General features: G+C 31.7%; 1 protein-coding gene across 1 annotated transcript in view; it reads left to right on the top strand.

Moving 5' to 3' along the window:
* The window catches only part of LOC111713981 (glycine receptor subunit alpha-1), a 71,706-nt gene that overhangs the window by 17,495 nt on the left and 38,967 nt on the right, over window positions 1–15,244 (top strand). Inside the window, exons 6-7 of the mRNA XM_023488986.1 lie at window positions 13,280–13,360; window positions 14,917–15,021. Of these exons, the coding sequence (XP_023344754.1) occupies window positions 13,280–13,360; window positions 14,917–15,021 (186 nt within the window). The remainder of the gene's footprint in view (window positions 1–13,279; window positions 13,361–14,916; window positions 15,022–15,244) is intronic.

Here is a 15,244-nt window from a genome sequence, read left to right on the forward strand (position 1 = left end):
GATTCAAATCCTTCCTTAACTCTTAACTTGATGGTTCAAGATTAACGGTATCCACGATCTGAGCTCATAACATTGCATGATATCTTTATCTACAATAAATAAGATAAAAGGATTAAATTAACATATTTTTTAAATGTCAAGGTCTGAAAAAGAATTTAAACATGCGGAAAACATGATTCTGTTAATACTATAGATATTTTATTTTTGCTGAAATATGTTCAATAACATTTACAAAACTTACGAAGCTTTAAATGAACAATTTCGAAAAATGCAATGTATGATGTGAAATAAGGCATTAAACTATTTTTTTATTTTAGTTTAAAATCTTCCATGATAAGGAAAAAGTCATTAAATAAGACTAAACTAGTTTGCTTATATTCCCACTTGGTTGTATGTATATAGGAGAAAAACTAGAGAAGTTAGGAGGGCGGGAAGTCATACGAGTAATTCCACATAAAATGAGTTGTTGCTAATACTGAGATTGAAGCGACTATAGACAGAAAGCTTTTTATAAAAGAAATTGTGTTTTTGCCACAAACTCAAATTTTCTAATCCCTATTTTTTTGCAACCTAATGGCTTAAACTTTTGATATTTAAAACTTAAATTATTTGATTTATCAGAATTCATAGCTTAGTAGTAAAGATATTTGAAAATTAGCGTTTGATAGCAAAGACTCAATTTCTTTTTCGGGGAACCTAATTCACTTAATTAGTGTTTACTTTAATCTTGTATGGACAAAATGAAAGTTCGATGCACTGTACCCCGGACTAACTGCAGGGCAAAATGCATTCGATTTCTTTATTTGAATTAAATCTCGTGCTGATTCATAATTTAATATTCGCTCAAATAAGTATAAAAAAGGCGAACAAATTATGTTTAATGGATTAATGGATAAGTACAGTTAAATCCACGTGACTGTGCAATCGGTAACAGCACTTAAATTTTCAAGTTAACTGTTTTGGAGATAACGGATTTCTCCGCGTGGCTTGGGTTAAATATAGAAACCAAACATAAACAAGAAAACCCGTTAAACATCAAAAAATGGGGGGGGGGAGGCAAATGGGGTTGATTGCGAACGAAGGGTGATAATAATGACAAACAAAATGCTATTTACAGTCGCAGGAAAGATCAAAACATCATTTTCCTGCTACAGTAGTTTATAGTTTGAAATAATTAAGGTCTACGACATTATGGGTTGCGGAGATACAGAGATTAGAAAATCTGATTTTGTGGCAAAGACTCAATTTCTTTCTCTTTTTTTCCGTAGCTCCCCCCAATGCATTAATACTGAAGAGGGCAGTTCTAACTTTCGAACACTCCAAAATATTAGTCTTTGTATAGTGTAAGGTTCACGTATATCCCTGTAAACAACAATGAAATTAGTCAATTACCTGTGTGACCAGAGCTAGAGATCAGAACTCGTATTGTGACCAGAGCTAGAGATCAGAACTTGTATTGTGACCAGAGCTAGATATCAGAACTCGTATTGTGACCAGAGCTAGAGATCAGAACTTGTATTGTGACCAGAGCTAGATATCAGAACTTGATTGTGCATCTTGGGATCAGTCTTCTTTTTCAAGTTTTCATAAATGCAAACCACTTTTTTATAGCTTTTTTTAAAATAAGAAATTGGCATGATTTTTATTAATTTTACCATCGGAATATGCGTCTTACAGTTTTTACTTCATTTCATGATTCTTAAAACCACCATTATTGGTATCTATTCAGTTGAAAAAAGTCTGAGAATGGTCTGAATTTTAAATTGTTTGTTCGAAATTGGAAAACCGATTATGCACTTGAATTGGATTAAGTTTAGAAGAATTTCTATCTAAAATAAAGGACCGGGATTTGCATTCATTGAAAAAAATTTTTAATTTTAAGTGTAGCATCGAATGAAATGGAATCTTTGATTCTGCTAACTTTCATGGGCGGTAAGAAAAAGTCCTAGAAACTCATTTTTTACTCAAAATTTATCATCAATAAAACGAAGAGGTATTTTAAGTTTGCTTTTAATCATATATGGTATGAAATTAATATTCCTAATAACAACACTAATTTATTTCTTATTAGATCTCACTAGTTTCAAGTTAGTATCCCTGATACACTTCTCTGTAATCCTTGATATGCATCCCTGATACACTTCTCTGTAATCCTTGACATGTATCCCTGATATAATTCTCTGTAATCCTTGATATGTATCCCTGATATAATTCTCTGTAATCCTTGACATGTATCCCTGATATAATTCTCTGTAATCCTTGATATGTATCCCTGATATAATTCTCTGTAATCCTTGACATGTATCCCTGATACACTTCTCTGTAATCCTTGACATGTATCCCTGATACACTTCTCTGTAATCCATGACATGTATCCCTGATAAAACTCTCTGTAATCTTTAACATGCATCCTTGATACACTTATCTTTAATCTTCTATTTCAATTGTGAAGATTTTCTCTTTGTACACATTGTATGTAAAACAATAACAAAAAAGTTCGCGGATTTTAAAGAAAAATCCTCGTGGATTTTCAAAATTTAATGAAAATCGAGTTTTGCTGGAGGCTAATATATGAAATTTTGATCAACCACAAAATATTTGGGCCCGATCAGGTTCAGCGGTTTCGACGTTTATTGGATACAAACACCCAGACAAGCGAAGATACTCGGGAGAAAATTAAATGAATTTTAACATCTATTTGACTGTACTGGCAAACAAAAATTCTATGTAATATTACTGTTTTTGATAATAAAATATTTTTGTATTGATGAATTTCATTGAATATTAAGTCGTAAAAAAGAAAAAAGGAAGTTTGAAAACAAAGCTTGAAATTCTCACCTTCCATGGTGAGCATGAAGGAGAACCCCTGAAAAGAATGAAGATTGCTTGAGGGGGTGGGGGAGGTTATATACATGTTTTAGGGTGGGAGGTTGTAAACATGTTTTAGAGATCAGAACTCGTATTGTGACCAGAGCTAGAGATCAGAACTCGTATTGTGACCAGAGCTAGATATCAGAACTCGTATTGTGACCAGAGCTAGAGATCAGAACTTGTATTGTGACCAGAGCTAGATATCAGAACTTGATTGTGCATCTTGGGATCAGTCTTCTTTTTCAAGTTTTCATAAATGCAAACCACTTTTTTATAGCTTTTTTTAAAATAAGAAATTGGCATGATTTTTATTAATTTTACCATCGGAATATGCGTCTTACAGTTTTTACTTCATTTCATGATTCTTAAAACCACCATTATTGGTATCTATTCAGTTGAAAAAAGTCTGAGAATGGTCTGAATTTTAAATTGTTTGTTCGAAATTGGAAAACCGATTATGCACTTGAATTGGATTAAGTTTAGAAGAATTTCTATCTAAAATAAAGGACCGGGATTTGCATTCATTGAAAAAAATTTTTAATTTTAAGTGTAGCATCGAATGAAATGGAATCTTTGATTCTGCTAACTTTCATGGGCGGTAAGAAAAAGTCCTAGAAACTCATTTTTTACTCAAAATTTATCATCAATAAAACGAAGAGGTATTTTAAGTTTGCTTTTAATCATATATGGTATGAAATTAATATTCCTAATAACAACACTAATTTNTTCCGGGGGGGGGGGGCATCCCCCAGTTTTCTAAGGAGGGGGACATCCCCCCTTTCCCCCCACAAGCCGCCCCTGAAACCATATTCCTCGCCCATTTCCTTCATTGTCCTGAAGAGTTTATACCCTCATAATTTTTCCAGGATTGTCAAACTATCTTTTGACATTTTATGTAATGGGTTAATATTTTCTGATAGGGGCGTGCAATATTATGAAAGATAAAAACGATTATGTTAAAGGGACTCTAAGTTTAATTTCAAGTGACCCTCCATGGAAAGAGGGAATGCAAAAAGTTACAACTGTTCCCTTTAAACCTTTGACTGATTAGAGTTGGAAAGACAACTTCATGAGTTTTAACTTAAAAACAGAGTTCAAATATAGATTAGGATACCTTAATCTTCCTTGGTCAGTCGACGGTTTAAAGGGCATTGTTGTGAATTGGACACGCCCCTCTACAAATTGGATCACTTAAAATTACGTTGGCAGTCCCTTTAATTTTTTTTTATCTCCTGGTTGGAACAAACAGATTAAACGTAATAAGTCAACTTGTGTGCAGAGGGAAATGGATTATTGAATTATATATTATATATTATCTTTAATTGGCAAAGTTCTATGAAAATGTAAACTCTATGAAATTTTATTTGGGTAAAATTAAAGGGAATGTTCTGTAGATTTTATCAAGTGTATACAAAGTTGTAACTTTCTAGGAATGCTATTTGAAGTTTAATTTAATAGAGAATTATTTTTGTTTAGTTTTGCATACTTTTGAGGCATAAAGGACTTTTATATGGGATGGAAATTCTCCAAAGAAATCTAAATCTCTTCAAAGCTATGAAAATAACGAATTCGATTTTTAGACTTGGCCTTATTGGTTTGGCCTTACCAACCTATACTTTTAATAGCCTTGGACGTACATAAATCAAAATACTGCTGACCGTTTTCTATTAACCAAAATTCAGCAAAGATTTTTGCAATGTGAAAAGTTCATAGTGTTAGAAAACGATACTCTGTATTTATTTGGCAACACTTCGACATTTTATTTATCTCACTCTGAAAATATTGGAGGTCTCTTAAAACAATCTTTTTAAATTTTGAATTCAAATTGTGTGTTTTAATCTGAAGGCAGCAAGCTCTCATCGATCTGATTTAAATATTGAATAAGCTTTGTTTTTAAACATTTGTTAAAAGAACTGAAGCGAATTGTTAGATAGATCAAGTATAAAATACAGCTATGACAAATGTAATTAAACCACAGTTTTATTATTTCATTAACTCCGTCTTATTTATGGTCAATTTTATTACTGGGCAAGAGCCAAATACAGGGTGACCTGTAAGTTACACTTACAACACGTAAATAGAATATATTACACGCTTTTTAGAAGTTTTAGAAGGTTTAGAACAAATTAGTCTACAGAGGTGATTTTTTAAAAATTTTCATACACATTTTTTTTTTAAGTCAGCGTTTAAATCGATGTAAGAAAGTCAAAGAAAAAAACATTTTTTGGGATAACAAACCTGGAAATAAAAACTTTGGTAAAAAAGTCCCAGGACAAACTTTTACTGGAAATAAAGTCCTGAGTTTTAGATTCCTTGGACTTTCTCCTAAAAATCCTAGAATATGGAAAGTCTGAAAATGGTAGGACTTTATTTCTAGGGACTTTTTATTTCACGCACTTATTTTCTACAGGACTTAAGTGCCGAAATTTAGGATTTTTTTTTGGTTTACTTGCATAAATACAGTGTGAACCAGAAAGCCGTGAAATGAACGTTGTCTCTTTTCATAACACCATAAATACATAGAAAGAGTTAATTATAACGTTGTATTCTTCACATATTTAAGATCAAATGCCGCGTAAAAATGAGTTTGATATTTCAATTGCTGTCCTGCATATTTCAGGGCTATTGAGTCACCTTGAATTAAAAAAAACAGTTTCTTAAGAATTATCAAAAAACTTGTGAGTCTACAATGCTATTTGGATATATTTTCATAAATCATATTTAAACCTTTGAAGCTGCGATCATCTCAGTAGCTTTCTTTTTGTGCAGAACAATGATGAAGCGTTGCAGTTGTCATAAATTTTTGACTGTATTAAAAAGAAACTTTTTCCTGTTTCTCATATTTAAACTTTGTCTGACGCTTTGTGTATTTTGTGTGGTAATTGTGCTGGAAGCAACTAGCTATTAATAACTCTTAAAAAACGCTTTTTTTACAGAAAATTGATTTTACATGAAAGACGACAGAAAAGCAAAATATTTAGAAATAACTAAGATGTAAAAAACATTAAATTAAAAACACAAATGGAGAACGTGATGGTTTTTAGATTTTCCAATCAATTCAAGGAAAAGTTTGCTGAATGAAATCCAAAACTTGTTTAAATTTTACAAGCTTTTTACAGGAAAAAATAATATGAATTCATTAAAAATAGGTCTCGAATTTATCCTCTTCAATTTGTAATATAATTGTTAGTATTTTCTTGTTGTTTTGTTAAAAAATATTTTCAAACACTGCGTTTAGTGTTTGAAGTGTACATTCGTGCAAAATAACTAGAACTGTATACACCATTGTTTTGTCAGCCCTAAATAAACCATTGAATACAAATTATTAATAATAGAATTATTGAAAGCAAAATTGTTAATCATTTATCGTGTTTTACAATGTGATTTACTTCTTCAATATTGGGTTTCTATCAATAGTTCTTTGGAGAATTATTAGTAAACAAAACATTTAAACGTACGTTTACAACTTTTGTTATCGCTTATAGCAAATCTATTTATGTTTTGTACATACCCTACGTAGGTTTATAATGTGAATATCCATTATTATTATTATAGAGCTAAACTAAGCGGGCCTAAAGTGTCCCAGCACGCCATGCTACAGTTTCATGAAAGATTTTTTGACGGTCACTTGTCGCATATAGTACCCATTTAGGGGTTAAGTTTTACAACTTTTAAAGAAATACTCAAATTTTTAACATGAAACATAAGATTAATGAATTTACTCTATAGTCTTTGTAGTCCTTAAATATCCCTCAATACAGATGTCTGCAGATTGGTCGTGTACAGTACTTGTACACAATAGAACCTGCTGTATCATATATCATAGGTTTCAATTGATCTCTGTTACTCTCTTATCTCTGGTCCGAGTGCTGATGCTCGAACCGGCAATGGGGCCGAGCACTGCAGCTAGGACAGACTTGTGAAGTTGCCGGTTGGGAAATTTTACATTTCGGAAAATACCTACGGGAAGTTGACGCTTGGGAAAAGCCTTTAGGAAAGTACCTAACATCATAAATACAACCATTGTATTTTGTATCTTGACATAATGCACAGACTCCGGCCGATTGATAGAAATATTTGTTTCCTGCACTGCAGCATATTATTTCTTTTAAAAAGTTTTTTCATGAATAGAAAATAACATTGAATAAAAATTCCTTCTCAGTTGAGTTCAATTAAGTTTTACCTGCTTCCGAACTTAAAAGCAAAAATTAATTTTTCCCTGAATGTATAGGATAACTAATCAATGTGTTATTGTTTAAATAAGTATCTAGATAAATATTACGTTCAATTGATTAAGGAGTCAAAGAATGTATAAGGTATAATAATAACAAAACCAATTCGGTCTATACACAGTTCTTCGCTGTGTAACATATACTTTAATTGAACCTGAATACATGAACCTGAATATTAAAATTATTCATTTTATTTTATTTTATACAAACAAAAATTAAGGTGGCCCTTGGCTAATCCCTCAGCTAAATACTAGCTAGGGTCTCCCTCACTCCATTTGTAAAAATTACAGATTGATCAAAAATGTTGTCTTTGGTAAAATAATGAATATAACGCCAATATATATAAAAACCTTAAAACTTTAAACCTTGAAAATGAAAGAAAAGATTAAAAAATATATTTTTGGCCAACATCTAGAAATTTTTTATTTTCATCTTGTTTATCTTTAATTTGGGGACAATAATCTCAAGAAAATATCGTTGATTTTTGTTGATTTTTCCTGGATTTTTAAATTTTCTAAATTTTGATAATCTTAACAACTTCTGGGCATGTCAGATCCCATAAAATCTAAGGCAGAATTATTTAGGCTCAGTGAGAAAGACGTTAACAATAAATGGCACAGTACTTTATGAGGAAGTAAATTGCAGCACATTACTTCATTAGGAAGTAAATGGCAGCACAGTACTTCATCAGGAAGTAAATGGCAGCACATTACTTCATCAGGAAGTAAATGGCAGCACAGTACTTCATCAGGAAGTAAATGGCAGCACAGTACTTCATCAGGAAGTAAACTAGATTTTCCAATTTCACGACTGCTATTCATAGATATTGTTCTTTTCTATTTCGACAAGAGTCCAGCTTTTTTCTATTTTTATAACAGTGCAGCATTTCTAGTAGGGGTTTATATTTTATCCATTTTGTATGGAAAAGTGCACTCATTTTTAGACAAAGGACAACAATTTCAGGACTTACCACCCGCATAGAACTCAAGACTCTGATTTGAGTCTGAAAAAGACTCGAAAGACCCCAAAAACAGGCGCCTGCCAGACTACCAATTAGTACTAAAGAAAATATTTGGTGAAATTTGATATTTTTTTCCAAATACATAGGGTCTGAGAAGGTCTGCCAGGCGCCTAAGAGCACATTTCAGACCCTTTCAGACCCTTAGATTCTACTCGGGCATATTTTCTTTTATTAAACATTAAGTTCAATGAAAAAGTTTCCAATGCTACATTTTTCTATCAAATGATTTTAAAAATGGAAATTTTTTACTCCCCCCCTCACATGAGAATTCAATCTGACTGCAGCGAATGATGAATTACAATAAAATATATAATCGTATTTGAAATTTAGGAAATTTTTGAATACATCCTGATTGGAAATTTCGGAAAGCGTTGCTTTGAATATATCCCAATATATCCCAATCCGAAATAGATAATTTCAAAGTTTTTACTGGGAAGAGTACCTCAGTTACTTTAATTAAATGAAGTAAAAATTGAATTACAAACCAATTGGCTTTGACAAGTACATCACTGACCGCAAAACTTTTTGAGCTTCTGAGAATCTGAGACTGTTGATATTTCTAACTATAAATTCTGTTAGATCAAATAGTCTAAAAAAGTTTTAAAAAAACGGGTTTTTACATCATTAGATTGATAAAATATAGGGATTAGAAAATATGAGTTTGTTGGAAAGAATCAATTCCTTTTTATTATCTAAAAAAATTTAAAAAGGCAACATTTTTACGTTTGGTGATCTTTAAATTTTTGTTGGATACAAAGAAACCAAGAAACAAACCAATATATATATTGTATTTGTGAATATCAAAATGGAATCAAAGCTTAGAGTATATTCCCATTCCTTTAACCCCAGAATGTATTTAGATTAGAGGAGTCTAATCCAACCTTAAGCTAATATTATGGGTTTATGTATATATATAATATATACCATATTGTATATCAAAATGAGAAAATGACCTGTTTTTATAAGATAATGTCAAGCTAAGACAAAATGAGAAAATGACCTGTTTTTATAAGATAAAGTCAAGCTAAGACAAAATGAGAAAATGACCTGTTTTATCTTTTTTTCTAAAGTTTTCCTTTATTTTATATTTTCATTTTATTCTTCCTGCCATATCTTCTCAAGCTAAATTAAGCAAATATTTTTCTTTTCTTTACTTTAGAAAAAAATCCGGAGTTTTGAAAAATATTTGCAAAATCTATTATAAAGAGAAGAAATCCTCTGGATTGAAAAATAACTTCAAAAATTGAATTTTACTCACAAACTTTTTTATTGAAATAAATTTCCCCACGAAATTCAGATAATGAACTAATTAAATTTGTTTTAATTGTTTGTATATTACGAAGACATGTTTTTTTCTGTTTAATGGTCTCTTATTTTGATGACAAAGTAATAAATAAATTTCTAGTCCAAAAAGTTTATATTCATGGGAATAAAACTATGGCTGGCAAGTTGTTTTCTGTTATTTGTTTCAAAGTCCAATCTTCTTTCAAAAAATAACTTAACCCTTCAAGCTTAATTTTACCAATGAAACTTCTTGCGCCATTATTTTTTAAAAGACTGTAACTGAATATATTCCGCCGCCCCCTCCCATACACCCATTATAAGACACAAATGTTGAAATGCAACATTTGATAGTTTGATAACCAACATTATAGTACAAATTATTATACAATTTATGGTCATTGGATAAAAGCGGAAACATATCACATATTTACAATTACAGACACTAGACAGTCTTCTAGACACTAGACAGTCTTCAGACTGTATAAACTAGCCCGAGAATTTGTTCTTATTTTTAAACTGTACTATTAAGCAATACCAGATACTGTGCTTGGTGGTTAGCGATTCCTTGAATAAAGAGAAAGAGTGGAGTAAATTAAAATAATGAATACTTTTAGTTATGGAGCAGTAGGGTTTGGGACAAGCCCGATTCAGTTGGCAATAAAGTTTAATAAGATAAAATACAATATAAATACGGTGAACTTTTAAATGAGGATTTAGAGTCAATAATTTAAAAGTCATTTTCTAATAAATTTCATAGTTTCGGTGAACAAAACTGGTTGGGTGGTGAAGGGGGGGGGGGAAATATTCATCCCTGGCATATGTCTTGAATATAAGTCTGTTTAAATATGTATAAGCAATGACGTGAGATGTAAATAAAACAGTAACACCCATGATTATGTGAACCAACAGCTGGTGCACACTCTTCAATATTATTGAGAAAATATTTTAAATATACATCAATTTCTGGCACCTTAAAGGAACTGCAAGGGACTTCAATGGACTGCTACCATGATTTAAATTTTTCTTAAACCTTAAATGGTGGTTCAAATTTGAACCGGCAGTAGTAGGTAGTTTAGTGAAGTAATTTATTAAACTCGGTCTCTGAACCAGCCCCGACTGGTTCAACTTCTCATTTGTGTCATCCAGATCAGCTGAAGGAACTGTCTTGTCTAGATCAGCTGAAGAAACTGTCTTGTCCAGATCAGCTGAAGGAACTGTCTTGTCCAGATCAGCTGAAGGAACTGTCTTGTCCAGATCAGCTGAAGGAACTGTCTTGTCTAGATCAGCTGAAGAAACTGTCTTGTCCAGATCAGCTGAAGGAACTGTCTTGTCCAGATCAGCTGAAGGAACTGTCTTGTCCAGATCAGCTGAAGAAACTGTCTTGTCCAGATCAGCTGAAGGAACTGTCTTGTCTAGATCAGCTGAAGGAACTGTCTTGTCCAGATCAGCTGAAGGAACTGTCTTGTCCAGATCAGCTGAAGGAACTGTCTTGTTAGTCTCGAAAATTTCAATTTAAAGCTATAAACAATTTAATATGATGTGGGACACCCTGTACTTTCAAATTATGAAAATCTTCAATTCAATAAAACCCAGACAATAAGTTTTGTCGATGTGTAGAATAGTGAATATAATGATCAAGTTTCTTTAGATGTTTATTTTCAATCTTTTTCATATACACCGTACACTCGTCTAAGTCACATAACTGAAATATACAAAATAGATATATAATTTGATAAATAGTTAAGATATATAATTTGATTAATATGCATACAGAGTCTTTGCACAATTATTTAAAACATAGAGAATACAACCTTAGAGAGTTGGTGGGAACAGTTGATCTGATGGTGACTGTACTGAACTTAATTTATAATGATCGACCGTAAAAGGCCTCCGGACATTAATTAAAAGTAGGATATTTATTATTTACTAACAAAATGTTGATTGTTATTGTTAAACTGAATGATATGTTAAGTGTGTACGTACACTGTGTATTTGTATTAACAAAATTTCAAGACTATAAAAATAATGAAGAGTAGGTGAAGGGCAAAGATGTACCCAAGGCCAAGGGGGGGGGGGGCCCGAAAAAAGCCCCCTGGACCAATTCCTGTGTACGCCCCTAAATTGATGCTCTGTAATGCATCTGTTTCTAAGATCTGTTAGTGTTTGTTTTAACGCTTCTGTTTCTTGATATTTGTTTAGCATTCGGCTCTCTTTAGATTCATTTACTGATACTCCCGGATATATTAGAGACATTTAGAGACATCCGGATAAATCCGGATATATCCGGATACATCCAGATACTTCCGGATACATCCAGCTCCATCCAGATATATTCGGATACATCTAGATATATCAGGATACAACCAAATACATCCGGATACATCCGGATACATCCAGATACATTCAGATACATTCAGATACATTCGGATACATGATACATCAAGATCCATTCAGATATGCATCCAGATACATTCAAATATACCCAGATACATCGAAGATGCATCCAGATACATCCAGGCCCAACCAGATACATTTACATACATCACGATATATCAAGATACATCCGGATACACCCAGATACACCCAGATACATTCAGATACATCCAGATACAACCAGATACTTCCAGGTCCATCCAAATACATCCAAAGAAATCCAAATACATCCAGATACATAAATTGCTGAAAGAGGGTTAAAATCCTCAAAAGATTTTTAAATATATTTTTAAGATTATGATTTTAGATGTTTTATATTGTAGAACTTCCTTGAAATAGAAAATAAGCAAGTGTTTTACATTAACAGATTCAAATTAGAAAGTACATAAGAAAGTATAAAACAGAGGAAGTAAACAAATGTGAAAGTATATTTATAAGAAAGTATTAAACAGAGGAAGTAAACAAATGTGAAAGTATATTTATAAGAAAGTATAAATCAGAGGAAGTAAACAAATGATGAAGTATATAAATAGGAAAGTATAAAACAGTGGAAGTATATTCATAGGAAAGTATTAAACAGAGGAAGTAAACAAATGATGAAGTATATTTATAAGAAGTATAAATCAGCGGAAGTAAACGTAAATGAGGAAGCATATAAATAGGAAAGTATAAAACAGGGGAAGTAAACGTAAATGAGGAAGTATATAAATAGGAAAGTATAAAACAGGGGAAGTAAACGTAAATGAGGAAGTATATAAATAGGAAAGTATAAAACAGGGGAAGTAAACGTAAATGAGGAAGTATCTTTATAAGAAAGTATAAATCAGCGGAAGTAAACGTAAATGAGGAAGTATATAAATAAGAAAGTATAAATCAGAGGAAGTAAACAAATGATGAAGTATATTTATAAGAAAGTATAAATCAGGGGAAGTAAACGTAAATGAGGAAGTATATAAATAGGAAAGTATAAAAAAGGGGAAGTAAAAAAAGAGAAAGTATAAAAGCGACAAAATTGTTTGGCTCCTTCTCCATATAATAGAGTTTCTGAATGCAGCTGAGGAATACATAGATAAATTAATTGATAAATTAAATCTATTCAGGCATCCCTCCCCCCTCCCTTCATGTGCAGCAGTAATTCTAGAATATGCTAAACGTATTCAACTATATATGTTTCACTTTTAGCATAACATAATTTGAGGTTAAAGTGAATGTTTTGGACAGTATTGATTTCCTGTACAATTGGTAATTTGAAGTGTAAAAAATAGTAATAGAATAAGTACATATCTAGTAGTATAGTTTAGAACTTATTGTTTACTGTACAGTGTAGATCGAGTATACTGTACAGTATATATTCAGGAGTACAGTGTAGATCGAGTACTATACAGTATATATTCAGGGGTACAGTACACATCGAGTATACTGAACAGTTCATATTCAGGAGTACAGTGTAGAGTTTAGCTGCTACTTCAACGTGATGTGGAAAGAACCCCGTCTTCATATTCCAGAACAGCTTCTAGAGGTAGGTGTAGGGTAGGACTGAGAAATAGGACAAGAATACAAATAATTGATAGAAAAAAACAAGAACTATTGGACAAGAAAACAAGAATTAAAAGACAAGAAGACAGGAAACTGGAACCAGAGACAAAGAGAATAGAATATATAGAGAGGAATTAAAAGAATCTCTCGGTATGAATTTTTTCAGTCCCTTTCAGCCTGAAAGGGAGTTCAAAGTGCACAAATCATGTAAATGTTCACAAATTATTACATTAATACAGTATGTTCCCTAGACTATCCATTTCAATTTCGAATTTTTTAAACTGTTAAATAAACTTTATAATGAATTAGGTGAATAAAAACATCATTTGATTTATAGTTATAACGGAAAATCATCGTTTGTAAAGTGGAAGGCATAGAGTCTATGTGAAATGATCATTGGTCAATTATGAAACCAGCCTATTTCATAATTTGGTTTTCTTTTAACAATAATTTTAGATTTTCTATAAAATGATATTCCAGGGCCCAACAGGTTATATGGCATAAATATGTGAAGTACACCTGCAGTATTGAAACAGTACAACAAAATGGCCGTTTTACACTTTTTTCCATTAAATTCCTCTCTATTCTATTCTCTATGACCAGAGATAGGCATTGTTTTTTTAAACAAGGAAAATTATACCTGGTCGGTGTCGTTCAGGAAAAAATTGAACGATGGATGAACGACTTGGAGTGTTCAGAGAACTGAAAAAACTATCGTTTATTAAAATGAATGGAAAAAACAAATGAATGATTTAAAATCGTTTGGACGAACTTGACAAAATCTAAAAATTTTTTTACTGAACGAACGAATTTCCCAACAAATTTTGGAAAAGCTATCATTGTTTGTACGAAAAAAAAACACGATTTTATTAGAAACCGATTTAACAAAACGAACTATTTTACTGACTGAACGGTTTTACTGAACGATCGTTCTCCAGTGAGAAAACGAAAAAATATATGAAATATGAACGATCATTTTGAGAACGAACAAAATTATTTTTTTTGAAGGATTGAAAACGATGAAAGAACGAAAAGAAAAAAATCTTAACATGCCCATCTCTACCTGGAACAATCATAAAAGAATTAAGAGAAAAGGACAAGTAATAAGGGCAACAATACAAAAAGAGTACAAGAGTACTAGAATTAAGAAGCAAAAAGACATGAACTAATGAAAAAGAAGACACAATTCAAGAACAAGAAGGCAAGGATTAAGTGTTCAAAAGATAAGAGTTAAAGAACGAGAACGCAAGGAATTAGTGACCAAAAGATAAGAGTTAAAGAACAAGAAGGCAAGGATTAAGTGACCAAAAGACAAGAGTTAAAGAACAAGAACTCAAGCAATTAGTGACCAAAAGACAAGTGTTAAATAAGAAGAAGATAAGAATTAAGTGACCAAAAGACAAGAGTTAAATATGAAGAAGAATGCAAGGATAAAGTGACCAAAAGACAAGAGTTAAATAAGAAGAAGACAAGGATTTATTGACCGAAAGACAAGAGTTAAAGAACATGAATGCAGAAATAGATGTTTTGTATTACCAGGAGTTGAATATGAAAAATAGTGATGCAATGTTCCCGGTTAATGTAGAGCTGGTCAACCTACTCTGGCTCCCAAACGTTTATATATACAATCTCAAAACATTCAAGGTAGAATTTTAATTGACATTTTTTTATCGTTAAAGGGACTGTTGTCGTAAATTTAAATGGCCCTCCATTTAAAAAGGGTATTCCCGATTTATAACAGTATCCATTAAAACTTCTGACAAATGATGGTGTACACAATCGTCATTATTACAGCTTAAAGCGTTTTTTCTTCAGCACAAATATAAAAATATAATTTTTAAAAAAAATAATCAGTTTTTAAAGAGAA

This window comes from Eurytemora carolleeae, unplaced genomic scaffold (genome assembly GCF_000591075.1).
Source record: "Eurytemora carolleeae unplaced genomic scaffold, Eaff_2.0 scaffold84, whole genome shotgun sequence".
Taxonomy (NCBI): Eukaryota; Metazoa; Arthropoda; class Copepoda; order Calanoida; family Temoridae; genus Eurytemora; species Eurytemora carolleeae.